The following is a 25689-nucleotide window of genomic DNA, read 5'->3' on the forward strand; positions in this document are numbered from 1 at the left end:
CTTATTGTGCTGCTTCATGAGGCTGAGCACATGCTGGACGTTGGCAGCCACGGAATGGCTGGGAGCTGTGGACTGGAAGACACAACAGAGAAGATTACTAGATGTTTACACGGAGCAGCAGAAAAGATCATGAAGCCTGTATCCTCCAGTTACACCCGGGGACTGCAGCTTGTGCTACTGATAATCAAGGTTATTTTAAGGGAAAAGTGAACTTATGGCCCAAAATATAGCTATTCAAGAAAATGTAGCATTCTGTTTTAGGCCTGGTTCACACATAAATCTGCATGTTTCCGGTCCAGTCCTGTCCTGTCAGTTCTGCATCAGTTTTCTATCAATTGTACCTGACTGGACTGGTACACAGCCATAGAAATGCATACAAAACTCCTTGGGCAAGACTCCCTACCACTGCTACTGCCTACTGAGTGTGCCGTAGTGGCTACAGCTCAACTGCTTTGAGTCCGCCAGGAGAAAAAGCACCATATAAATGTTATTCGTCTTGGTAGCAACAGGCAGGGTGTAGGAAAGCTCGCCCGGGTGATCTTATCGCCCAGCAAGTTCTTTACACCATATCCTATTCCACTTTCACCTAGTCGGGAAGCATAGCTTCCAGTCAGACATGAGCATTAGCTTAGACCCGCATATGTTCCGCCTCAGCATTTAGTCTCCTTTACGAAGAAGACCTCCAGAGCTCCCCGTTGGTCATTCTCCCCCCCCCCCCCCACAGCTCAGCTGGGCACCTCCAGCCCCATGCTTATCGCTGTATGGTGTTGGCCACCATGCTGCAGGTCCATTACAGGATGCTGGCAATCTTCTTTTAGCCTAGGCCAGGGGTGGGCAAACTTTTTTTTTTTTTTACATCAGGTTGCATTCCTCTAGAATGCGTCCCACAGCTTCACAGTTTGAGCCTGTACAGTATCTTCCTCCCTCTGGAAAATGCGCAGACGGATAACGACTGGGTGGTGACTCACCCAATCACACTTTCCAGAGGCAATCTCCATGGTGACGACAGCGTCATGTGACACACTGTTGCCATGGAGATCGGCGCTGGAGAGTGCGACTGGGTAAGTTGTCTCTTGTAAGTGTGCTGCACATATATTTTTTTAAAGGATGGTGAAAGGGAGAATTATTTTATTATTTATTTATTGTATTTATAAAGTGCCAACATATTACGCAGCACTGGTCAATAAATAGGGATACATACAATACTTAGGGGTGACATACAGCAAAATGACAATACCTGAATACAAGAAAGACCAGATCATGCAGCACAGTATGAGTACAAGGTAATGCTTAGTCACTGGAGGGGAGCATGGAGATTAGGCAAGTTAGGTTCACAGTAATGGAGGTGCATGATCAGGTAGGACACAAAAGGAGGAGGACCCTGCCCAAAGGCTTACAATCTAAAGGGAGAGGTAAGGACACGGAAGGTAGGGGGACCAGAGTTCAGCTGTGGGTTTAGTGCACTTGTGAGGGGTAGTAGACCAGAGTGAAAAGGCGAGTTTTGAGGGCTTTCTTGAAGATGTTGAAGGAGGGGGCTGCCCTAATGGGTGGAGGTAGGGAGTTCCATAGTGTTGGAGCAGCTCTTGAGAAGTCCTGGAGGCGTGCATGGGACTGGGTGATGCAGGGGCGGTTAGGCGAAGTTCATTGGAAGAGCGGAGTGAGCGGCTAGGTGTGTACCTCTGAGTAAGATCCGAAATGTAGGTTGGACAGGTTTTGTGGACAGATTTGTAGGTCAGACACAGTATCTTGAATCTGATTCTGGACTGGATAGGAAGCCAGTGGAGGGATTCAAGGAGGGGATCCGCCGTGGTGGAGCGATGGGAGCAGTGGATAATTCTGGCTGCCGCATTCATGATGGACTGCAGTGGGGCTGTTCGGGTCATAGGGAGACCAGACAGCAGGGCATTGCAGTAGTCAAGGCGGGAAATTATGAGGGCATGGATGAGGAGTTTGGTGGTGGCAGAGGTCAGGAAAGGGCGAATCTTACAGATGTTACGAAGGTGGAAGTTGCAGGACTTTGTGAGGTTTTGGATGTGGGGAGTGAAGGAGAGTGCAGAGTCCAGGGTGACACCCAGACAGCGGGCTTGAGAGGTAGGGCGAATGGTAGTGTGGTTAACTGTGACATGCACATCTGGGAGGTTCAGGGATGACTGGAGTGGGAAGATCATAAATTCCGTTTTGTCTAGGTTTAGTTTCAGGAACCTAGCGGACATCCAGAAGGAGATGGCTGATAGACAGGAGGAGACCTTGTCCATGGTAGTGGTGGATATGTCAGGGGTGTGGAGGTAGATCTGGGTGTCATCTGCATACAGATGGGAAAGGAGAGAGACCCCGCCCTCTATTGTCGGACCACCGCAGGCCGTAGTTTGCCCAGGCCTGGCCTAGGCCATCTTCATGTAGAAAAACGTTTTTTTTTTTTAAGACCCTCAGGGAAATTCTGCCATAAGGTGCCATGTTGAACTTCCAGTAACCACTATGAGAGAGAGTGAGAGCGGTAACACCTAATCTAACACACCTGCTCCCCATTTACACTGGAGTTTGCTTCACGAGGAGTTGTACTGAAAATAACAATGAATAACTTTTTTTCCAATATTACTTTATAAATCATTTAGTCTGTGCTTGCCCGTTGCAAATTTTTTCCCACCCGTTCCTCACATTTCTTCATCTATCACAGGTGGTGACATCTTAAAGGTAGCCATACACTGGTCGATTTGCCATCAGATTCGACCAACAAATAGATCCCTCTCTGATCGAATCTGATCAGAGGGATCGTATGGCTACCTTTACTGCAAACAGATTGTGAACCGATTTCAGCCTGAAACCGTTCACAATCTGTTGTGGTGGTGGTGCTGCTGCCGCCGCTCCCGCATACATTACCTGTTCCGCCAGCGCGACTGCCCCCGGTCACCGCTGCTCTGTCTCCGCTCTGGTCTCCAGGTCCGGCATGCTTTACTTCTTCCTGCCCAGCAGGAAGTTTAAACAGTAGAGCACCCTCTACTGTTTAAACTTCCTGCTGGGCTAGAAGAAGTGAAGCATGCCGGACCCGGAGACCAGTGCGGAGACGGAGCAGCGGTGACCGGGGGGTAATCGTGCCGGCGGAGCAGGTAATGTATGTGGACCATTGCGTCGGTCGTCGGGTACTCGAACGCCGCTAGCGACGCGCTCCCTACCCGCGCACGATCGACGGTAATTTTCCGCACGGAGTGATCGGACGAAATGTATCGAAATTTGTCGTGTTGCGGGAACGATGTGACAGCAGATTCGATCCCAGTGATCGAATCTGCTGTCGATCTGGCGGGAATCGGCCTAGTGTATGGCCAGCTTTAGTGCTGTCAGGTGCAGTTCTGCGTAATGTTTGTATACTTACTTTTCCTCAGCCGAGACGGCACCGGCTGACTGACTGACTTGGCTGAAGATCACCTAGTGTCTATAGAGGGCTTTGAGCTTAACCCCCTCCCTTCTTCCCTTAGCTATCATAATATGATGAATGGCAATGCAGGGAACAGTGGCTACATGGGTGATACATAAAATGCAGCTTACCTTGCCCGCCACAAACGGAACATCCCCTAGGCTTAGTCTGTAGTGGATCTGTGCCTGTTTACCGTGGCTCGCTGAGCTGGCTTTCTGTAACAAAAATGAAGGCAAAGATTTCACTCAGCAATTTTATTGCAATGTGCCTTTTTATATACTGAAAAAATGGTCACATTGCCAAGTACATGTAACGCAATTTAACTTAAAGGAAACCAAAGACAATGTATACTTACCGATTTATACATACCTGTGGCTTCCTTCAGCCCCAATGGGCATGGCTCGCTTCCACGCCGCCATCCTCCGCTGCCTGCAGCTACGGTACCACGTCCCGTTACTTCAGCCAGTCGGAGCCAGTCTGGGCAAGAGGAAGTGCACTCTTTATGTATCTCTCCAGTGGTCACCAGAGAGATACGTAGAGGGCGCACTTCTCTTGCGCAGACTGGCCGTGACTGGGTGAAGTGGTGGAACCCGGTAACGGAGCTGCAGGCAGCGGAGGACGGCGGCGTGGGAGCGAGCCATGTATGTATAAAAAGGTAAGTATCGTTGGTCTCTGGTACACTTTAAATCCTAACACATTAACACCTGCAAATATATTGGTCTCACGCTAGCTGGTAAGAAAATACTTTTAATTGTATACAGTAGATACTTGTACAGGATAAAATATGAAATATGTATAATTGAGGACATCTGTTCTAGACAACAAGGCATCTTCAGGAACTAAGTTGTCCTTGACCTGTACACGGACAACAACATATCATTTAGTTTGGACATTTCTTAGATAAGATAGATTGTCCTGGCCAAAAGTTTTTAGACTGTCAAAAATATTAGTTTTCACAAAGTTTGCTGCTAAACTGCTTTTAGATCTTTGTTTCAGTTGTTTATGTGATGTACTGAAATATTATTATAAGCACTTCATACGTTTCAAAGGCTTTTATCCACCCCCTCCACTCAAGTTTAGCCACTTGTTACAAGCGAAACAACATGTTTTATGGGTTTTTTCAATGAGATAGAAGTCTACTGTACTAGACAAACACACTATTGTGAATATAAATTCGCTAGACAAATACACCAAGTTCATTAGATAAGATCAATATACGTTTAAACATGGCTTAACAGAATAATTCATAAACAAAATGGCTGACAGAAACAAAATGGAGACTGTATAATGCAAATATATGTAACCTTTCAGTGGCCATACATCTAGCAATGATGGGCAGATTCAAGCAAGAGACAAATCTCTTTCTTAATGAATCTGATCAGAGAGAGATCTGTTGGCTGCCCCCATACACTGCAGGCCGATTCCCAATCGATATCAGCATAAAATCTCTCAAGAATCAGCCGAGTCCGCCACCTCCCTAGTGTATAAATCAGCCCCCCGTGTGTGTATTTATATACTACCTGTCATGTCTCGCCCACCGCGTGGTGTTCATCAGTCTTCCATTCCTTCCTCTTCCATTTGCGCCACACACGCCACCGATGTATAGCCGGTGGAGTGTATCTGACGTCACACCGGCAGCATGTGAGGAGCAAATGGAAGAACCAGAAAATGGATGAACACCACGTGGTGGGCGAGACATGACCGGTAATGCATAAATGCTCACACGGGGGGTACATTTATACACAAGGGGTGCAGCAACAGGGGTTTCATCACTATATATTGCTCGCCGCTACTGCTGTGCACCTGAACGACCACCATGGCCCGACATCTTGCAGCATGTCTAATCAATACATGCAATGAAATTGGTTGCATCGTCGATCGGGCATGCTCTTGGCGGACCGGATTTTAATTCGATTTGATAATTATCAAATCGGATGGCTGATCGGCCACCAAATCGAGAGATGTCTGGCCACCTTTAGTTGGCACAAACTGCACACACGGCTTTATGATTGGCTCAAAGGCACCCAGGCCCGATGTGTGTAAGCACAAGAGGTGCACCAGACACCACACTGTGTAGGTACAATGGCTGCACCCAACAAGCCCATGAGGAACATGGTCACCCAAGACAATCAAGGTTCAGTGGTCTGTTATGCAACAAGCTACAAAATGGAGGCTTCTAACCAAATAGCTGTGAATCTTCTCAACCTTATCTTCAAACTGAAAAAACCTCATAAAAACAACCCTGCAGCACTCACCTTGTCATTATATGAGGTGTGCTTCGGGCTCTTTAGTTCTCTGGTTGGGGATGTTAAAGAGCTGAACAGAATTCTGTTACTTTCCAGACTTGACTGCAGCTATGAAAATACAAAACCAGACTTATGCAATAAGACTCCACGGACCATGAAAAGCAGTGCGCACTTATACTGCCAGGGAGCTGTATAGGAGAGGGAAGTGGCCACTAGACATTGGGCTCTGCTCACAATTATTTTCAGCATGCGGAAATGCATTAGCGGTAAACTGGCGACTAAATTCAGACCATCCTAACATTCACAAGATTTTAGATGTTTTCCTGCATGCGTAGAATTGTACGCATGTTTTCCCGCATGCGTAAAGTGCAGTAAAAGTTTGCAAATAATGCGGGAAAATGTCCGCAAAAGGCAGTAATTTCCGCAAAAATTCAAAATGAAAAAGGGGAGCATTATATCTGACTTAACTACCGATTTTATATCTCCTACAAGTACTTGGTGATATATTTCGCTTCCTATGGACTTAAATGGAGTCTGGAGCCTTGAGCTGGACTTGAGTTTGCTGGATTTTTTTCTACAATTTTTTTTAGGCAACTTTTTTTCGCATGGTTTCCGCATGGTTACTACCTGATTACACATTTCCGCAATTTGTACACGCACTGTTCCCGCATGCGGAAAGCATGCAGAACATTTTTAGTGAATTGGGGAAAATGCAGAAATGATCACTGCTGATAATATAGCGGTAAAAAATCCATTACCGCATGTGTGATTGTGAATAGAGCCCATTGAGGTTGGCCCACGACTTCCCAGTGTTCTACTTTGGCCCCCTTTGTATTTGAGTTTGACACCCCTGATCTGATATGAGTATCAGGTTTGCCCATAACAGCATTGTAACACCACATGTGATTACATCTCCCCCTGCGCTGAACACACCTGAGACGCTCTCTCCTCTATCAGCTTCCGCTGGTATTCCTCCTCTCTCAGCTTCCGCTCAATGTCCCGAATCTTATTCTGAGAAAGAAAAGAAACCAGTTCAGCTAAAGACTGCACAGAATGACAGCATTGTTCCCCTTTTTAAAGTGACACTGAAGCAAAAAAACAAACAAACCACATGATATAATGAATTGTATGTGTAGTACAGATAATTAATAGAGCATTAGAAGCAAAGAAAATAGTGTCATTTTTATTTTCAGGTAAATGGCAAATAAAATTACCTCTCTTTACTCTCTAGTCCTCTTCAGCACTATGATAAAAGATGAATTGCCGCATCCGCGCGGCTGCATGATGTATTTAACCCCTGAAATCCCCGGGGCAAATCCTCTGGTACTTCCTGGAGGAGGAAGAGCTTTGTGCAGTAGCTCCGCCTCTGCTCCAGTCAATGTCTGCGGATCTTCGCCTTTCCCCGCCCCTCAGTCTTCTTTCACTGAAAGGGGAGGGGAGAGGCGGAGATCCACAGAGACTGACTGCACTGGAGGCAGAGCTACAGCACAAAGCTCTGCCTCCCCGGGGCAGCAAAATACACGAACTGGAAAATAGTGGAATTTTGCCCCAGGATTTTGGGTGGTTAAATACATCGTTCTGCCACGCGGATGTGGCGATTCATCTTTGATCATAATGCTGAAGAGCACAGCAGAGTAAAAAGAGGTAATTTTATTCGCTTAAGACTCTCTTTAAACTCCCCTGCAGTAAAACTTTATCTGAAGCTGTTTTTTACTATTTCTTTGATGTATACGTGCTTCAGAAAACAGGACTGTCTCTGACCCAAGTTGGATTGGAGAGCTCAGAGAAGCTCTTTTGCATAGATAACAACTGAAGTTTTTTATTTCTTCCTGTACTGGAAAAAATATGAGACTCTTTCCTTTGATACTAATGCTCTAATTCTTAGCTGTACTACACATACGATTCATTGGGCTTGATTCACAAAATGGTGCTAACTGTTAGCACGCTGTGAAAAGTGCTTCGCACGAAATTTCGTGTGATAACAATTTTGCGCGCAAAAATTCGCATTCGTGCGTTAACGTGAATTTTCCATGCGTTAACAGTCACGTTCGCGCAATAAACCGTTAACGTGCGAAAATTTGCGTTAACGTGCAGACACGTTTTTGCGCACAAATACGTTTTTCGCACGGAAAGCCTTGCTAACATCCGTGCTAACAGTTAGCACGGTTTTGTGAATCAAGCCTCTTAAGTTTATTTTCACTTCAGATTCCCTTTAATTTCCTTGTTAGCACCAACGTCACAATACCTCCCCATGGCCTTCTCCCTGCCTGACCTCACCTGAGTGTCTTCTGTTCAGAATCAGAGATGACGACCAGTTTATTCCACAGAAATAATTCTCCTCAAGGTGAATTAATGAAGAAGCATGTGATCAACCTGATCAGGTGACTGATCTGTAAAGGTGGCCACTAACGGTCCAATCTGGAAGATGATTGGTTTATTTCCAATGCGGCCGATCTGATCAGATTAATGGGATTGATCAGAAAAACATTCTGATCCTCGCTGATCTGGTCAGTTCGTACAGTAGGTTTTCATTTGACAGCTTTTGGCGGTAATCGCCGTTTTCCACCCCCACAGGAAGACATGGAGTTGCGGGGGGTGAGCGAACCCTAGAAGCTGCATGTTGCTGCCAGGGTCAGCTGAAACAACGGGAATATCTGGGATTGCAATGCAGCGTTAATGCAGACAATGATTAGAGTACTACAGAACAAGTGCTGCCATTCACTCGAATGGGCAGCACTTACCAACGAGCGGAAAAGACCCACAAACGCCCATGTGAACCAGCCCTTAACGAGAAACCTCAGGTAACTAATCTGGTACAATCATTTTCTGGCAGTTTTAGCTAGAACATTTTTGTTTCTTGTTTTTTGTTTCCATTCAGTTTTTCATTCTGGTGGTGTGAATGGCCCCTTCACTACTTTAGTAGCAACCACAAATACTTGGCATAAAATCAATAGAACAATTGTGCTCATCTTGACTGGAAACCAACAACATGCCTTTACTTGACTAAACCATATGATGCGCTATGTCCGGTTGCCATGGAAAACAGCTCATTGTTTTGGGGGTTTACATTAGGAGCCCACTAGCCACCCCCTTCTCTATCATGAGAGAAGGCCCAGACACACGCCTGGACTAAGGCGGCCAATAACGACCGCCTCAGCCGCTCAAGTCAGTTGTTTGTACAGCGGCCCCCAACCTGCGAGCGATTCACCAAGTGGACAAATTGACCCCAGCCATGGCAGATTAATTTGTCTGCGCAACTCCCTTGCCTACTGCGTGACGACATACACACACCACTCCGTTGTTCCCCTGCCGCTCCCCCCCCCCCCCCCTCCGCATAGCCACAGAATGCGTTTGTCAGCTACACCGCTGACACATGTCAGTACAGGCCAGCCAGCGATGCTGCCCATGGGGATCAGGTCCTGACATAAGTCAAGCGATGTGTATGCACCTTTACGCTCCACAGTCACCACTGACCTCCGACATGACTTGCACTGTAGTTAGCTTCACGTATTCCTGTTCCAGCTTTTCTATCTTCTCTCGCAAGTTCAGCTTTTCATGGGCCTGGTCACTCTCAAGCATCAGCTTCAAATGAAAACACAATCCCACTATGTTAGCAATATGGAGTCATTAACGTATACAGGTAACATTTGTATGGCTTAAGAAACTGTGAAATCAAACAAAATATGGTAAATGATGTGATCAAGGCCGGATTTATACTTTTTCCGCCTGTACACCAAGTATGTTGGGGCTCCTCTTCCATGTGCAGCGGTGCCCCTCCCATTCCATGTGCAGCCCCCTCTTCCATGTTTATCATCCATGTACTGCAGCCCCTTTCTTACATGTACAGCTCCCTTGGGCATCAGCTTCCCTTGTTCATGTGTTGCTCCCTATTTGCAGCCTTCTATTTCATACACAGTAGCTCCTATTTCACATCCAGGTGCACCCTTGGGCTGCAGCCACCCAAGGCCCGGGCCTATGTGGCCTTTCCAGAAATCCAGCCCTGGATGTGGTGACATTTTTTGGTTTCTAACTATTACAGCTCAATCGTCTTGGCCCATTTGAGTTGTAATCTGTTTAGACTCAAGTACAACATTTTCCAAGAAATATGTGTAGCCATGCAACGCCCCTCTCTGACTATTGTTATGTCCCCCAACAACAAGCATTGCCCCACAAGTAAAGCTCTACAACCGCTAGATAAAAGTCAGCGCACACAAACGAGCGACTCCGCTCAAACAACATTACCCTGCAGAAAGTAGCGACAAGTTATTTAAACGATGTTGTCCACACACACCGATATTCCAAACGAGTATGTTGCTTGATTGCTGCACACACAAGCTGAAGTGTCATATCACGCAACATATGCATGCATGCACCAGAACAATGTGATTTGAACGATCATGTACACACCTAGCCGACTGCGTGAGATCTGCCCAATAGTCATCGGGACGGATCTGCCAGTTGTCCAAGACACCCCGTGTCAATCACTCTTTATTTACCAGCGTTTGGTTACATTTTTAATATCGACTGTTGCCCTACATGGCGATATCTGTCATTCTTAAGTTTTAAACAACATTTATCGGACGTGTGCACTTAGCTTAAGCTGGGCAGGGAGTAAGTCACTGGGCATTCCGGAATGTGCATGTGTGCTGCATCACACCATGCTTTAGTCGTGCACACTTAAGGTGCGTACACACGCCATACCGCCGCAAATGACAGGTCCTTCAGACCCTCCCGCTGGGCGGACGTTTAGGTGACAGTAGTTTGTGTGTACGCGCTGAGCGGATCGTTCAGAAACAGCCTCATCAGTATGCCGACAGCGCGTACATACGTGCTACTGTCAGCTGAACGTCCGCCCAGCGGGAGGGTCTGAAGGACCTGTTTGCGGCGGTATGGCGTGTGTAAGCACCTTAACTGCGTGGCCCATTGTCTTGCATTACTGCCCACAGCACCTGATCATGCGGTAACGTGCTACAGACTTTGCATCGGCACTGCTGTGATTTGGATACTTCTGACAGACCGTATGAAGTGTGCAAGTCTCCACAGACTTGCACGGCCTAAAAAAAGTGGGCCATGTTCTCTCACTCCCCCATCCCTGAGGGGCAGTTGCGGCGCTCCCGGCAGTGTTGCCAACTCATCCCTTTAATTACTGACACATCTAAGTTATACAGGCTCTGGGGCTATTTACTCATAATCAGTGCCTTAACTGCATCTTCCTAGCCACAAAACCTGTATAATTCATGTGTCAGTAATTAAAGGGATGAGTTGGCAACACTGGCTCCCGGGCAATGGATGCCTTGTGGGGGTGTATGCGCTGCCCTTCATTTCTTGGGGTACAAGGAGTCTTACGCGCGGCACCCCTGTTGAGATGCAATATATTGCATGGGCCAACTCCTGCAGGAAGAGCAGGTGATTAGTTTAGATCCTGCATATTCTGGTGGGCAAATGCAACATGCAAACACTTTGCCATTTTAATTAGTCAATAGACTTGAGGCAGCCAGTATTTAAGACAGGAGTTGACTGGTTAGAGCACACATCCCTTTCTCTTGTGCAGCCTAAAACAAGTGGCCGAAATGAAAGGCAAATCTTTTTCTGTTGAACTGGTTATCGGTTCTCTGCTTCTCAGATTTTGATCTCTCAGCTACATGGTGTTACACATGGGCTGGAGGAAGCCCTAGGTCTGTATGGAACCCAAGACTTCTTCCATCTTAGGTTCACTTTAAAACCCGGTACACACGCTAGGCTGCAGTGGTCGGAAAATGAGTTACCCCCAACAGTTAGCGATGAGTGAACGACAGCGGCCCACATTCAAATTAAACTGTGGCACAACAAAAGCCCGCCGATCGAATCATTAGCGGAAGCATGAAAATGACCCAGAAGCGCAAAATGCAGTATATGCAAATGCTTTGAATGGATCGGTCATTTGTTATCTCTCGGTACAAACAATGTGCAGCGATTATCATCCGCCAGGACGGATTTGTCTACATGGATGATAATCACTGTCTTTTACAGTCATTGGGGCAATTTTCAAAATGATTATTGGCAGAACCATCATTTGTTTTTAACCAACAGTCTAGCATGTGTACAGAATTTAAAGAGACCCAGAGATGAACTAAAGTAAGGCTCTGATACTTACCCAGGGCTTCCTCCCGCTCCATAAACACGTCTAAGTCCCACGCCGTCCTCCTGCGCTCTGCCGTTCAGCTGCGGTGAGCCCCGGTAACAGGCTAAGTCGATGCCAGTCTGGGTCTACTACGCACGCGCATAACTCCCGCACATGTGCAGTAGACTCGGAATGATGTCACTGAGTCAGTTACCGGGGCTCACCGCAGCTGAACGGCAGACCGCAGGAAGACGGCGTGGGACTTAGAGGTGTTTATGGGGAGGGAGGAAGCCCCGGGTAAGTATCAGAATCTTACTTTAGTTCATCTCAGGGTCACTTTGACTGCTTGGCCTGCAGTCTGTCTGCAAAGAAATGGCCCTTTAGACCCCTGGATTGTTAACCCTTACTGTGGAAAATTATTATTTTAAGAACAGGAATGCAGTGTTTTTCTAAGTAGCTTTAAGACTATACATACCTACATGCTTTTCTTATTAGGCACCTCACAGGTACACTATCCTATATAACTAACCAAAGGTTGTAAATATGCACATATCCAGAAACATCCGTGGGCGATGGCTTAGTGTGGGCAGCGGCTTAGTGTGGGCAGCACAGTTGTAGGTGGTGGCTTAGTGTGGGCAGCACAGTTGTAGGTGGCGGCTTAGTGTTGGCAGCATAGTTGTAGGTGGCGGCTTAGTGTGGGCAGCACAGTTGTGGGAGGCGGCTTAGTGTGGGCAGAGTAGTTGTAGGCGGTGGCTTAGTGCAGCAGTTGTGGTGTGTGCGCATAACTGCATAACTGCAACAGGCTTTAGGGCCTGTTTCCGCTACACGCAGATTGGATGCAGAAAAAAAAATGACTCCAATGAATGCTTATGGGAAAATCTGCATCAGAAAAATCCGCATTTAGTGGAAACAGGCCCATAGACATTCATTGGAGTCAGTTTTTCTGCATCCAATCTGCATCCAATCTGCGTGTAGTGGAAACAGGCCCTAAAGGACATACGAGGTAAAAATACACTGATAAAAACAATTGCATCAATCCTCCCTTCCCCTAAAAATGACTTTGTAGATATCCCACAATTTTATTTTATATTTTAATCTAGTTTAAGATTTTCCTGTTTCATCATTTCTGCTCAATGACACCTTCACTGAAGCATGCTAGAACTCAAATCTATGCATTATTAACCTTTTTTATCTCTTTTCTTCTCTCAAAGCCATTTACTGACAGGAAAGTGTTTTATGGCTGTAATTACTTATCAGTGAGGGTTATGCTATAGCCTGACCCAGTCCGACCCAGTCAGAAACTGTCACTTGCATACCTGATATTTAACTCTTTCAGGTAGAGAAATAAAAAAAGGAACACAGCATAGTTATTTGTGGGCTAGGCACTGTACATGTCTGTCTCATCATGGCACACGTCACCTCGGTTGTCCTTTAAGACAAGACACAGAACATTAATATCGTGATTTTCTCCTGGCGGACTCAAGTATGCATGGAAGCACCCATGGGTGGCGGGTTGGTATGGGTGGCGACAATGCTGCCTAGGATTTTTTTTTGAGAATCAGGTGTTTCCTGGTAATACATGGACCACTGCAGTAAACTTAGAGAGAGTCAGAAATGTTACCCCCCATATTCAAGCAGACTTCTTGGTAAGCCCTGAACAAACCAATATCAAAATTGGACGTGCATACCTAACCTCAAATGAATCTTGTAGATAGGGGGACACAGAGGCCAATTAAAAAAAAATGTGATGTAGTGTCGATCCTGTGGCCCTAAAAACCATTTTGTGTCACCAGCCCAGGACATGTATGTATATCAGATGATCTGATTCAGTCTGAATTTCCTGGATACATGCCGGCTGTGTGACCCAAAAACAGCAGATGTCAAATGTTCAGTATAGCAGTCTGGGAACACACTTTTTATACTTCTGTTTTTTTTTTTCTCAAACCATTTTCCCTTTAAATAATACATAAGGGCTCATTCACACTGGTCAAAATACATGAAAATGCTTGAATAAAAACTCATGAATGGGTTTGTGAGTTTCCATGCATTTGTGCACATTTCCATGAGTTTTAACTCCCGGCGAGTTGAAATGCACTGCATAGCAACTCAATGCTGCAGTGGGAATGGTAAAATGAAAGTCTATGGACTTTAATGTTCCCTTGTACAATGCACACTATGTGCAGTGAATGAGCCCTTAAAGGAATCATTAGGCAACTATATAGGATTCGATTTAGTTACCTGGGGATTTCTCCCGTCCCTTGCAGCTGTCTGTCCCAAAGCTGACAGCTTTATTCGCAGCCGCTCGCCCAGGGTCCCCACACGGTGCAGAGGACGACCTCAAGGTCATCCTTACTGCGCCGCTGTCAATCAAGCCCACGTTGTCCGCGGTGTACTGCGCTGACACAGAACTAGTGCACCTGCACAGTATGCCACGCACAACGTGGGCTTGATTCACACAGGCGCAGCAAGGATGACCTTGAGGTCGTCCTCTGCACCGTGCGTGGAACCCGGGCCGGCAGCTGCAAACGGAGCTGTCAGCGTGGGACAAACAGCTGCGAGGGGCTGGAGAAAGCCCCAGGTAAGTAAATTGGATTTCCTATAGATTTGTCTGAGGATTCCTTTAAGTAATTGAAAAAAAGCCAGTTTAACTTACCTGGGGCTTCTACCGGCCCCCGTAGCCCCATCACTGAGCGATCCTCCGGACCCCAGCGAGTCGATGGGCACTGCATCCTCCATCATGCTCCCGCCGCCACGAGCGTCCTGCGCATGTGCAGTAGAGATTCTCGTTGGTGTCCGCTTAATGATCGTTCAGTGACGGCAGACACAGGGCGGCTGCAGGGGCCAGTAGAAGCTCCAGGTAAGTTAAACTGGCTTTTTTTTTTTTTTCAATTACTTTATGCTGGGAATACACAATGCCTTTTTTCGGCAGATTTACTGGCAGATTAATTTTCCAGTCAATTTCTATTCACTTCTATGAGAAAAATCGATCAGAAAAACGATCAAAATCAGATCGGACTGTCAGAAATGATCTATCGAGCCATCTGTCTGCCCAAAAAAAACTCATTGTGTATTCCCAGCATTCAGTTTCCTTTAAGAGGTTCCAAAACTCTAGCATAAAAATAAAAAGGGTTGCTATTCATTTAAAGGTGATTGCACAGAATCACTAAAGAACTATAAATAATGCAATTCAGGATGATAACTTAAATGCTAAACACTGACTCCTATGTGTATAAAAATGCACAATAGACTAATATGCAATACAATAGTCCCCCAGCACCGAGCACAATTGGTATTCTATAGCAACACAGACCAGCGAAATGTTAAGACACACACACGCACACACACACACACACACACACACACACACACACACACACACACACACACACACACACACACACACACACACACACACACAGCGAGGTGGTCTCTGCTGACAATCTAGCACATGTACAGTTTAAAGTGGTCTGAAACATAACAATCAATAAAATGTGTTTTTCTACTTTTTATTACTCATACAGCTATCATATTTGCTTTTGTGCACAAGTAATATTGTCTGTTTACAAATTACAAGCTTCCAACGTGTAGTTTTTCTTGCCCTGAAAGCTGCCATTGCATTTTATTCTAACTGCTTTTTATGATACTGTATATTAAAATATTCTAATGAGTTGTTCCTGAGCTGTGTGTGCCTGAAGCAGAGACAGCTTCTCAGAAAGTGTTTTAAGCTCCATCTACACGATACGATTCTTTGTGTGATTCAATTACGATCCGATTAAATCCGATATGTCCGATCGGGATTTGATTCAATTCGATTTGCCATGGTTTTGCAATGGCAAATCAAATCGAATCCCGATCAGACATGTCGGATTTAATAGGATCGTAAATAGAATCGTAATTGAATCACACAAAGAATCGTATCGTGTAGATGGGGTTTTATAGTTGGAATTTGTTATCAGTGAGGGTCACACTGTGGTCCCTTCATGTCTGATGGCTGGGGCACACCGAGCGGCTTTTTGAGCGGCTGCAGATACGCTTGGTCAATGTATCTTAATGGGGGTGGTTCACACCAGAGCGGGAGGCGTTTTGCTGAAACGCATACTCCCGGGGTGAGGCATTTTTTGGATTGCGGAGGCGTTTCTGCCTCCAATGTAAAAGTATAGGAAAACTGCAAACCGCTCTGAAAAATGGAAGTTCAGAGCGGTTTTGCAGTCGTTTTTGTTACAGAAGCTGTTCAGTAACAGCTTTACTGTAACAATATATGAAATCTACTACACCAAAAACGCTTCCAAAAACCGCAAAATGCTAGCTGAAACGCTACAGAAAAATAAGAAAAAGCGTTTCAAAATCTGCTAGCATTTTGCGGATCTGCTAGCGGGTTTTGGGGTTTTTTGTGCACCAGGACTCAGTCAGGACTGAGTCAGCCACTTACATACCTGGTATTTAACTATTTCAGACAGAGAAAGAAAAAAAGGAACACAGTCTAGTTATTAGTGTGCTTGGCACTGTACATACGCATGTCTGTCTCATCATGTCACTTAGGGCAGGGGTCCCCAACCTTTTCCGGCCCGGGGACCACTTTCTGACCAAATTTTTCTTAGGGGACCGCGGCATAGCTGGCATAGTTGCCCCAGTATGGCTAGTATAGTCACCCCAGTATGGCTAGTATAGTGTCCCAGTATAGCTAGTATAGTGGCCAGTATAGCTAGCATAGTCCCAGTATGGGTAGATAGTGCCCCAGTATAGCTAGCATAGTGCCCAGTATGGCTAGTATAGTGCCAAATATAGCTTGTAAAGGGCCAAGTATAGCTTGTAAAGGGCCAAGTATAGCTAGTATAGTGCCCCAGTATAGCTAGTATAGCCCCAGTATGGCTAGTATAGTGCCCCAGTATGGCTAGTATAGTGCCCCAGTATGGCTAGTATAGTGCCCCTGTATAGCTAGAATAGTGCCCAGTATTGCTAGTATAGCCCCAGTATAGTGCCCCAGTATAGCTAGTATAGTGCCCAGTATGGCTAGTATAGTGCCCAGTATGGCTAGTATAGTGCCCAGTATGGCTAGTATAGTGCCCAGTATGGCTAGTATAGTGCCCAGTATGGCTAGTATAGTGTCCAGTATGGCTAGTATAGTGTCCAGTATGGCTAGTATAGTGCCCAGTATGGCTAGTATAGTGCCCCAGTATGGCTAGTATAGTGCCCAGTATAGCTAGTATAGCCCCAGTATAGCTAGTATAGTGTCCCAGTATAGCTAACATAGCCCTAGTATAGCTAGTATAGTGCCCAGTATGGCTAGTATAGTGCCCAGTAGGGCTAATATAGTGCCCCAGTATAGCTAGTATAGTGCCCCAGTATAGCTAGTATAGTGCCCCAGTATAGCTAGTATAGTGCCCCAGTATAGCTAGTATAGTGCCCCAGTATAACCCCAGTATAGCTAGTACAGTGCCCCAGTATAGCTAGTACAGTACCCAGTATAGCCCCAGTATAGATAGTATAGTACCCAGTATAGCTAGTACAGTGCCCAGTATAGTTAGTACAGTGCCCCAGTATAGCGCCCCCCCCCCCCACCCCCACCCCGCTGCTGTTACCTTAGTCGGCGGCCGCTTATTCCCCTCTCATGTCCGGCGTGTACCATGTAGTGATTCACAGCAGCGCGCCCCGCGGCTGCTGTGAGGAGGAGGCAGGAAGCAGAAGGGAGAGTGGCTTCGTGTATCGCCGTTACTATGGGAACCGCTCTCTCTCCTGTTCCTGCCTCCTCCTCACAGCAGCCGCAGGGCGCGCTGCTGTGAATCACTACATGGTACACGCCAGACATGAGAGGGGAGAAAAAAAAAAGAAAAAAAAATATATAATTAATGGTCTGTGTACCGTAGTACTGATAATTAATAGGACATTAGTAGCAAAGAAAATAGTCTCATTTTTATTTTCAGTTAGAACATTGCATCGTTCTCTGATATTTGCAATTTACACACTACACTCAGCATTCTAAATGATTTCACAGAGCAGGCTAATGACTCATTGAACTTTCCTCTGCAGAAAAAACAAAATACAGTGACAGATACTGGAGATAATAAGCTTCAGAAGACAGAGCTCTCTGCCACTTTGAAAGTGGTGGAGCTCAGAGAAGCTCTTTTGCATAGATAACAACTGGACTTTAACTCTTCCTGTACTGGAAACAATATTAGACTCATTTCTCTGCTGCTAATGTTTTATTCCATATGCTGGACATACACGTCTCGTTTCTGAGCCATTAAGATGCCTCGATAAATAATTTTTGACATGTCCGATCTCCGGTCCGATCGTTTCGCCGCTCGATTTCGGACAGCAGTGAATGGAAAAAGATAAGAAAAACATGCGGAAGATAAGAGAATTGACTGCGGAATCGAGCAGCGAAATGATTGAATGGGAGAATCGAGCGGCAAAAACGAGTCGTGTATGCCCAGCATTAGCTGTACTACACATACAGATTATTATATCATAAGCTTATTTTCACTTCAGCTTCCCTTTATGATACTATGCAGCAGCATACAGTATGTAGGTCTACCAAAGAAGATGCAAACAAAAATGAGGGGAAAAACATATAAGAGAGCACCTTTACGCTTGCTTGTATCACATTATTCATGCACATTTTTTCACTACTTGTGGCATCAGATACACACACACAGCTCTATTGTACTCAATACTTAGCATTTCTATGCAGTCAAAGCGCATCACTGCAGATTGAGATGGAGGGCTATTGTATTCCTTGTTATTGACCTTTACATAAAGAAAACTCCTTGTTTAGCTCCTAGGGGGCGCATTCTGAATACAATTGTTTAAAGCAGACCTGAACTCAGAACTTCCCGTCTGCTCTAAAAGATACGCAACAGCATGATAACCTTTAAAGAAAAACATTTATTTGTTACACCTGATACACATCTTGCAATAAATCTGCTGTGTTTATACTTTCTGCTTTCATGGAAACAGGCATAGGGTTAACTTCCTGTGCTTTCAAATTAGCCTATCTGCTGTGGCAGCCAGCTGACACAGCTGAGGGATCAGATTATAACTTGTGATTAATCACAGGATGAAAAAACAAAAACTCTAAATATATACAGGGTGGATTGTTTTAACAGTAATAGGGCTAGTTCAGAAGCCACTTACCGACACCCACACAAATATATCTCTGTGTGTGTGTGTGTGTGTGTGTGTGTGTGTGTGTGTGTGTGTGTGTGTGTGTGTGTGTGTGTGTGTGTGTGTGTGTGTGTGTGTGTGTGTGTGTGTGTGTGTGTGTGTGTGTGTGTGTGTACGTGTGTGTGTGTACGTGTGTGTACGTGTGTGTACGTGTGCGTACGTGTGTGTACGTGTGCGTGCGTGTGTGTACGTGTGCGTGCGTGTGTGTGTGTGTACGTGTGTGTGTGTGTGTGTGTGTGTACGTGTGTGCGCGTGTGTGTGTGTACGTGTGTGTACGTGTGCGTACGTGTGTGTACGTGTGCGTGCGTGTGTGTACGTGTGCGTGCGTGTGTGTGTGTGTACGTGTGTGTGTGTGTGTGCGTGTGTGTACGTGTGTGCGCGTGTGTGTGTGTACGTGTGTGTACGTGTGCGTACGTGTGTGTACGTGTGCGTGCGTGTGTGTACGTGTGCGTGCGTGTGTGTGTGTGTACGTGTGTGTGTGTGTGTGCGTGTACGTGTGTGCGCGTGTGTGTGTGTACGTGTGTGTGTGTGTGTGTGTACGTGTGTGTACGTGTGCGTGTGTACGTGTGTGTGTACGTGTGTGTGTACCTGTGTGTGTGTGCGTGTGTGCGTACGTGTGCGTGTGTGTGTACGTGTGTACGTGTGTGTGTGTGTGTACGTGTGTGCGTGTGTACGTGTGTGTGTACGTGTGTGCGTGTGTACGTGTGTGTGTGTGTGTGTACGTGTGTGTGTACGTGTGTACGTGTACGTGTGTGTGTGTGTACGTGTGTGTGTGTGTGTGTACGTGTGTGTGTGTGTACGTGTGTGTGTGTGTACGTGTGTGTGTGTACGTGTGTGTGTGTGTACGTGTGTGTGTGTACGTGTGTGTGTGTACGTGTGTGTGTGTACGTGTGTGTGTGTGTACGTGTGCGTGTGCCCTTTTTTACTGGATCAATTTTTTATTCTGTCTTTGTCTTGTCTTCTTTAAAAGGGTTCTGTGGATACCTTATAAAAACAAAAACTGACAAATACCTGGGGCTTCTATCGACCCCCTGAAGCTGTCATGTCCTACTCCGTCCTCCTACGATCCTCCGTTCCCCAGCGCTGGTCACGGTCCAATTATTTATCTAACTAGACGAATGCAACTGTGCCTGCGTGGCCGCGCTTGTCCTCGCTCCCGTCTTCGGGAGTTTACGGCACAGGCACAGTATGAAGTTTTCTCGTACTGTGCCTGTGCAGTAAGCTACCCAAGACTCTTTCATTTCAGAACATGCGCAGCCGTGCAGTTGCATTCGTCTAGTTAGACGAATAATTGGGCCGTGCCCAGCGGCGGGGAACAGAGGATCGTAAGAGGACGGTGCGGGGCAGGACAGCTGCAGGGGGCCAATAGAAGCCCCAGGTAAGTGTCAGTTTTTGTTTTTATAAGTATCCACAGAACCCCTTTAACTGCATCACAAGCAGTCACTTGGCAGAGAAAGGATCCCTGTGGCACAGATAGTCTCCTTAGACTTGTGGATGTGTGAACTAAAGGTGCCCATACATGGTACAATTTTTTCGATTAGATAATTTTGTTTGATTACTCCGTTGGAAAAATCTTTATATTCGATCTAACATGTCCGATCAGATTTTTATTGAAAAAAAACGGGATAATCGATTCTTTTTTTCTTGATGGAAAAAAAAGATTATTTTAAACTTTCATTCGATTCGATCGTTTTGGTTGAATAAACGGGAAAATGTAACCTTTTATTGTACCGTGTATGGCCACCATAAGAAAGACTGGGCCTGATGCAGTGGAAGACCGGAAATGTTGCCGCACAATTTTACCGGTCTTAAGGCCAGGGGAGCACCGCCCACTACCAGTTTAACGTGCATTACACCGCATGTTACCATGGCAATGTGAGCGTTCTTCCAGTAATTCCCGTGGCACCAATAGAGTAACGGGCAGTGCTCCCCTGGTGTTAGGACTGGTCAAATTAAACAGGTATTCGGCGCTGCTATAGCACTGATGTGATAGGGCGTAACCCACGCTAGGGTAATTCGGAGGTTCTGGTGATTGCCGGACCCCATATTACTTCTCCCTCCACTGCTACGACTCGGAGGGGGAATAGTATTTTATGTCACCGGGCAGCCATTAGAGCCGTCATTCAGTTCACCCTGCGCCCAACTCACTGGCGGCGTACTGATAATTACGCCGGTAAAATTGCCGTGTGCTGCCTTGTGCACAGCAGAATTATGGGCCTTTCATGCATCAGGCCTCTTGCGTTATAAATAACGGTAACTATGCATACTGGAAGGAATATTATCACTATGGAGAGCTGGTACTACAGTAAGGTCAGGACACCTATTTACACTTCTCACCTGTTTCTCCAGCACAGAGTTCCTCTCACTTTCGGCATTCTGCACCATCTTCCTCATGTAATCCAGCTGTTTCTCTAAGACGCTGCAGCGAGAATGTGCCGCCGACAGCTGACTGCTGAGCTCTGGTGACAAGCAAAAGGCAAGGCTAAGAAAAGCAGCATAAAAAGTGATAACATGAAAAGTACTCAACGTCACTCTCAACTCAGTTATTGCAATTATGACTTCAGTACTTTCCCTTGTGTATAATCAGCTTCAATGTTCTGTGTTGTGGCATAGGTTTGAGCACAGCTTTCTACTGGATTCACACTGTTCTGCTTCCCCCAAAATAAGCCTGACCCAGAATATAAGCCCTAGCCTGATTTTTCAGGATTTTTGAGGATGCTGGAAACATAAGCCCTACTCCAAAGATGAGCCCTGGTTACAGTTCATAAAAAAAGTCAATGGAAATAGTGTCACTGTCCAGGCAGCTGCTGTATGTGTGTAAAATTAATTGGCAATAGAATGCAGCAGGACAGACAGATCTTTCACAAAGGAAAGCAGAGACCCCTAAAAGAGTCACACTTAAAAGACCCAACAAGACCCAAAACGATGCAGGTTGGCAATAGAGGTAGGGCAAACTGTTCTGTAGCAAACAGTCCCTGGGGAATGACCTCTGGGTCACTTCAGTGTTTGCCAGCTTCCGCATTACTGCGCATACGCTTTTCCAGCGGTTGCGTGTCCTAGATCGTACGTGCAGCTGGGAGCGCTCTGCGATGTCAGCACACTGCCTTCCCACCCAGAGGAGCACACCGGTGACAGAGTTTCAGGGTGAAACATTGTCAGTTTGAGACAAGGTGCCGCAACAACCCATGGGACCCCACAGCAAAATTAGCATAGGGCCGCCTCCTCTTCGGATCCAAACACCCCCCCCCCCCCCAACACACCCCTTTTCCCGGTGGCTGGTCAAAGACACCCACCTACACACCATCTCCCCACACAGAGTAGCGCAGAGTAGATGTGTAATATTTCCCTGCTCCTGCACTGTGTCATGTATCTTCTGTTCTTCATGGCAGTTGCACGCTCTGTGCCTCCAAACTCCCTTCTCTCAAACACATGACATGCCTCAGGAGCCAGAGGTCTGCAGCGCAGACTGTGCGGCTGTCAAAAAGATTACAGGAGACCCGAAGCAGCACTAGAACCAGTAAATATTAAAGTGTATCTGAGATGGGGCCAAAGAAAAAAATGGATTAATACCTAGGGTTTCCTCCAGCCCCTTCCGGCCTGATCGCTCCCTCGTCGTCCTCAGTCGCTGCCTGGATCATCGGCAACTGGCCCGGTAAGTCAGCCACTGCTGGTTTGTGCATGCGCAGCCGCGGCATGCCTCGGAGGATTCAGGCAGTGACCGAGGACGACGAGGGAGCGATCAGGCCAGAGGGGCTGGAGGAAACCCCAGGTATGTACAAGTTTCTTTGGCCCATCTCAGGTTTACTTTGAACTGCTCCATTGTGATACTTTGTTCAATAAATGCTAAATCTTAAACAATTTGCCCCATGACTTAAGGTGCGTACACACATGCGACTATAGTCGTTTGAAACGATCGTTCACCGATCATTTCAAACGACGATTGTTTAAAAAAAAAGCAGCCAACAACCATTAAGTCTAACGACGGACGAGCTAGATCGTTAAAAACGAACAGTCTATCTTGGCGGATTTTTTCCAACGACGATCGTTTGTAAAAGTAGTACATCGTTGGAAACGGTCGTTCGTACTAGGCTTGACATGCACATTTCGCTATTTCTCCATGGAACTTTTCATTTTTATGTGCAAGCGCAATAGTTGCTTTACGTGATGTAACGTTCGTTCTAACGATCAGATCGTTACACACCTTTAAAAGCTAACTTTACTGAGGCCGTTCTTTCGTCATTCACAACGAACGATGGTTGTCGTATGTGTGTACATAGCTTTAGACTATGTTTCGGATTTTGGCCCCTTACATGATTGAATTTGACACCCCTGATGTAGTCCATAGATGAAATGTGAGTAAAATATAAGTTTATGTCAGCAGTCAGGAATCACTGCTGTACATCATATAAGTGTCTGCCCAGAAATTGGCACTCTACCCTTATTCCTCCTGGACACATCATCCAGCAGGCTCTCCTTGGACCTCCTCTGCTCGTGCAGCTGTAGCCTACAGTCAGAAGACTCCTTTGTTAGTTGTTTCATGTTCTCTTCCGCCTTCAATCGATCCAATTCAAGTTGGTGGAGCTTCTCCTGAAGGTTCTTTAAGGCCGAGATTATAGCTAAAATAAAAAGACAAAACTTTTTTTTAGTGAAGATATATTTTACTAAAAGCCTCTTGGAAGAAATTGAGCCAAAGTCATTAGGCCTAGTACATGCCATCCAACATTTAATTCAAATAGATCTACAATCTAATCAATACAATTGGACTGTCCAGTTATCAGAAGCAAACTTTTCTGCCAACTTATTGGAAACTAAAGAGAACCCGTAACCAAGAATTGAACGTCTTCCCAATCAGTAGCTGATGCTCCCTTTCACATGAGAAATCTTTATCTTTTCACCAAAGGATCATCAGGGGGCTCTGTATGGCTGATATTTTGGTGAGACCCCTCCCACAGTGTGATGTCAGGACCATGGTTCTGACATCACTCTGTGGGAGCCTTGCTGCATTGTGGGAAATAACAGCTTTTTACAGCTGTTCACAACTGCCAAAGAAGCAAGCAGCATCTCCTTCCGCTGACATCACCTGTCAGCAGTAAAAATGTCACCATGTGATAAATGTCAGAATGTAAATCAGGGAGAGGAAAGATTTTACAATGGGAAAACACTGACAAAATCATTTATACATAATTATTGTAAAAATAAAGCACTTTTTTTATCACATTAATTTCAATGGAGTTCCTCTTTAAAGTGAGATTATAAACAAAATCACATTTTTGCTTTAAAACATTAAACATGGTTAAAAAAAAAAAAAAAAGGGAATACTAAACACTGTAAAAGGTGGCCATACATCAAGTGATTTTGGTGGCCGATTAACTAAGAGACAGATCTCTCTGTGATAGGCGTGAGATCTGTTAGTCGCCATAAACCGCAGGCTGATTACTAATCGATGTCAGTATGAAATTTTTTGGAATCGACCTAGTGACGGCGCCTCGCTGCCCCCAAAATGTATCCCCCCGGTGCCCGTGCATTAATAATTTACTTGTACACCGCTGTCTCCGCACTCCTGTCACCCATTCGTGCCCCACGTGGTTGCCGGCGTATTGCACGTGGGGCGTGTGATGCAAGTTCTCCTAAACATTGCTTCTCCGCGAGTTCTCCTAAGCATTGACATTGCTACATTTTTGTTAAAGGGGTTAAAAAACTAAAACCAACACTTACCTGGGGCTTCTATCTGCCCTCTGCAGCTGTCCTGTCCCGCACCGTCCTCCTGCGATCCTCAGTTCCCCACCGACGAATAGTGCTTGCTCCAGCGCACGTCATCGAGAGCTTACTGCGCAGCTGCAGTACAAAGTTTTCTTGTACTGCACCTGCGCAGTAAGCTCCAGATGACACTTGCGGGAGCAAGCACTATTCTTCTAGTTAGACAGATAATCCCACGGCGGCGGGGAACCGAGGATCGTAGGAGGACGGCATGAGACATTACAGCTGCAGGGGGCAGATAGAAGTCCCAGGTAAGTGTTGGTTTTTGTTTTTTAACCCCTCCACAAAACCCCTTAAAACTTGTGTTTTTACCATATCTATTGTTTGATCTAATAAAAACAACTCATGGCGATTGGTGATCTTTAGTCAGCCAAAGTATCATGTCTAAGAGTGACTTAAAGTGGACCTGAAGCGTAAATTCCAAAGTGAAAAATAGTCAGAGTGACACTTACTATGCCTGTTCACCCTTTTCTACCCATTGCAACAACTGGTGATTGTCTATTAAGCAGAAGGGAAGCTCTGCGGAAGCTCCGGTATGCACCATTGCGTGTCTGTCACTGCGAATACTGTAGTGAGCATTATACTCTCTTCTCCCTCTCTTGGCTCTGCAGCACACAACATACCCGGGTGGATCTAAGAGCTACTCCCCCCCCCCCCCCCCCCCCCCCGTTCCTTCTGTGACACAATCTATTACAAGCCTCTGCCATGGCAGTTTTCAGGAGGGGGTGTGGCTGAAAAACCAAACCTGGGTTTTCTGGCACAAAAGGTCAATTGTAAAACATGTATTCATGCTATTCTTATTATAACTTCCGGGGACTGTGCTGACAGCATGGAATTTATTTTTACACTTTAGCTCGGCTTTACAGCAAACCTGAAGCGAAAATAAACTTATGAGATAATACATTGTATGTGTAGCTAAGAAATAGAACATTAGTAGCAAAGAAAAGAGTCTCATTGTTTTCCAGTACAGGAAGAGTTAACAAAAACTTCAGTTATCTGTGCAAAAGAGCTTC

At 45.8% G+C, this 25689-nt stretch overlaps 1 protein-coding gene across 1 annotated transcript; it reads right to left on the bottom strand.

Annotated features, from left to right (window-relative positions):
• Nucleotides 1-6: 6 nt before the first annotated feature.
• LOC137543931 (centrosomal protein of 57 kDa-like) lies at nt 7-23535 on the bottom strand (the record flags this gene model as incomplete). Its single annotated transcript, XM_068264997.1, has 7 exons — nt 7-72; nt 3541-3624; nt 5665-5763; nt 6589-6666; nt 9130-9237; nt 21257-21378; nt 23356-23535. Coding segments are annotated over 7 exons (737 nt in total), but the record flags the coding sequence as incomplete, so codon positions are not given.
• Nucleotides 23536-25689: the final 2154 nt, after the last annotated feature.

Source organism: Hyperolius riggenbachi, unplaced genomic scaffold (assembly GCF_040937935.1).
Source record: "Hyperolius riggenbachi isolate aHypRig1 unplaced genomic scaffold, aHypRig1.pri scaffold_518, whole genome shotgun sequence".
In the NCBI taxonomy this organism is placed as follows: domain Eukaryota; kingdom Metazoa; phylum Chordata; class Amphibia; order Anura; family Hyperoliidae; genus Hyperolius; species Hyperolius riggenbachi.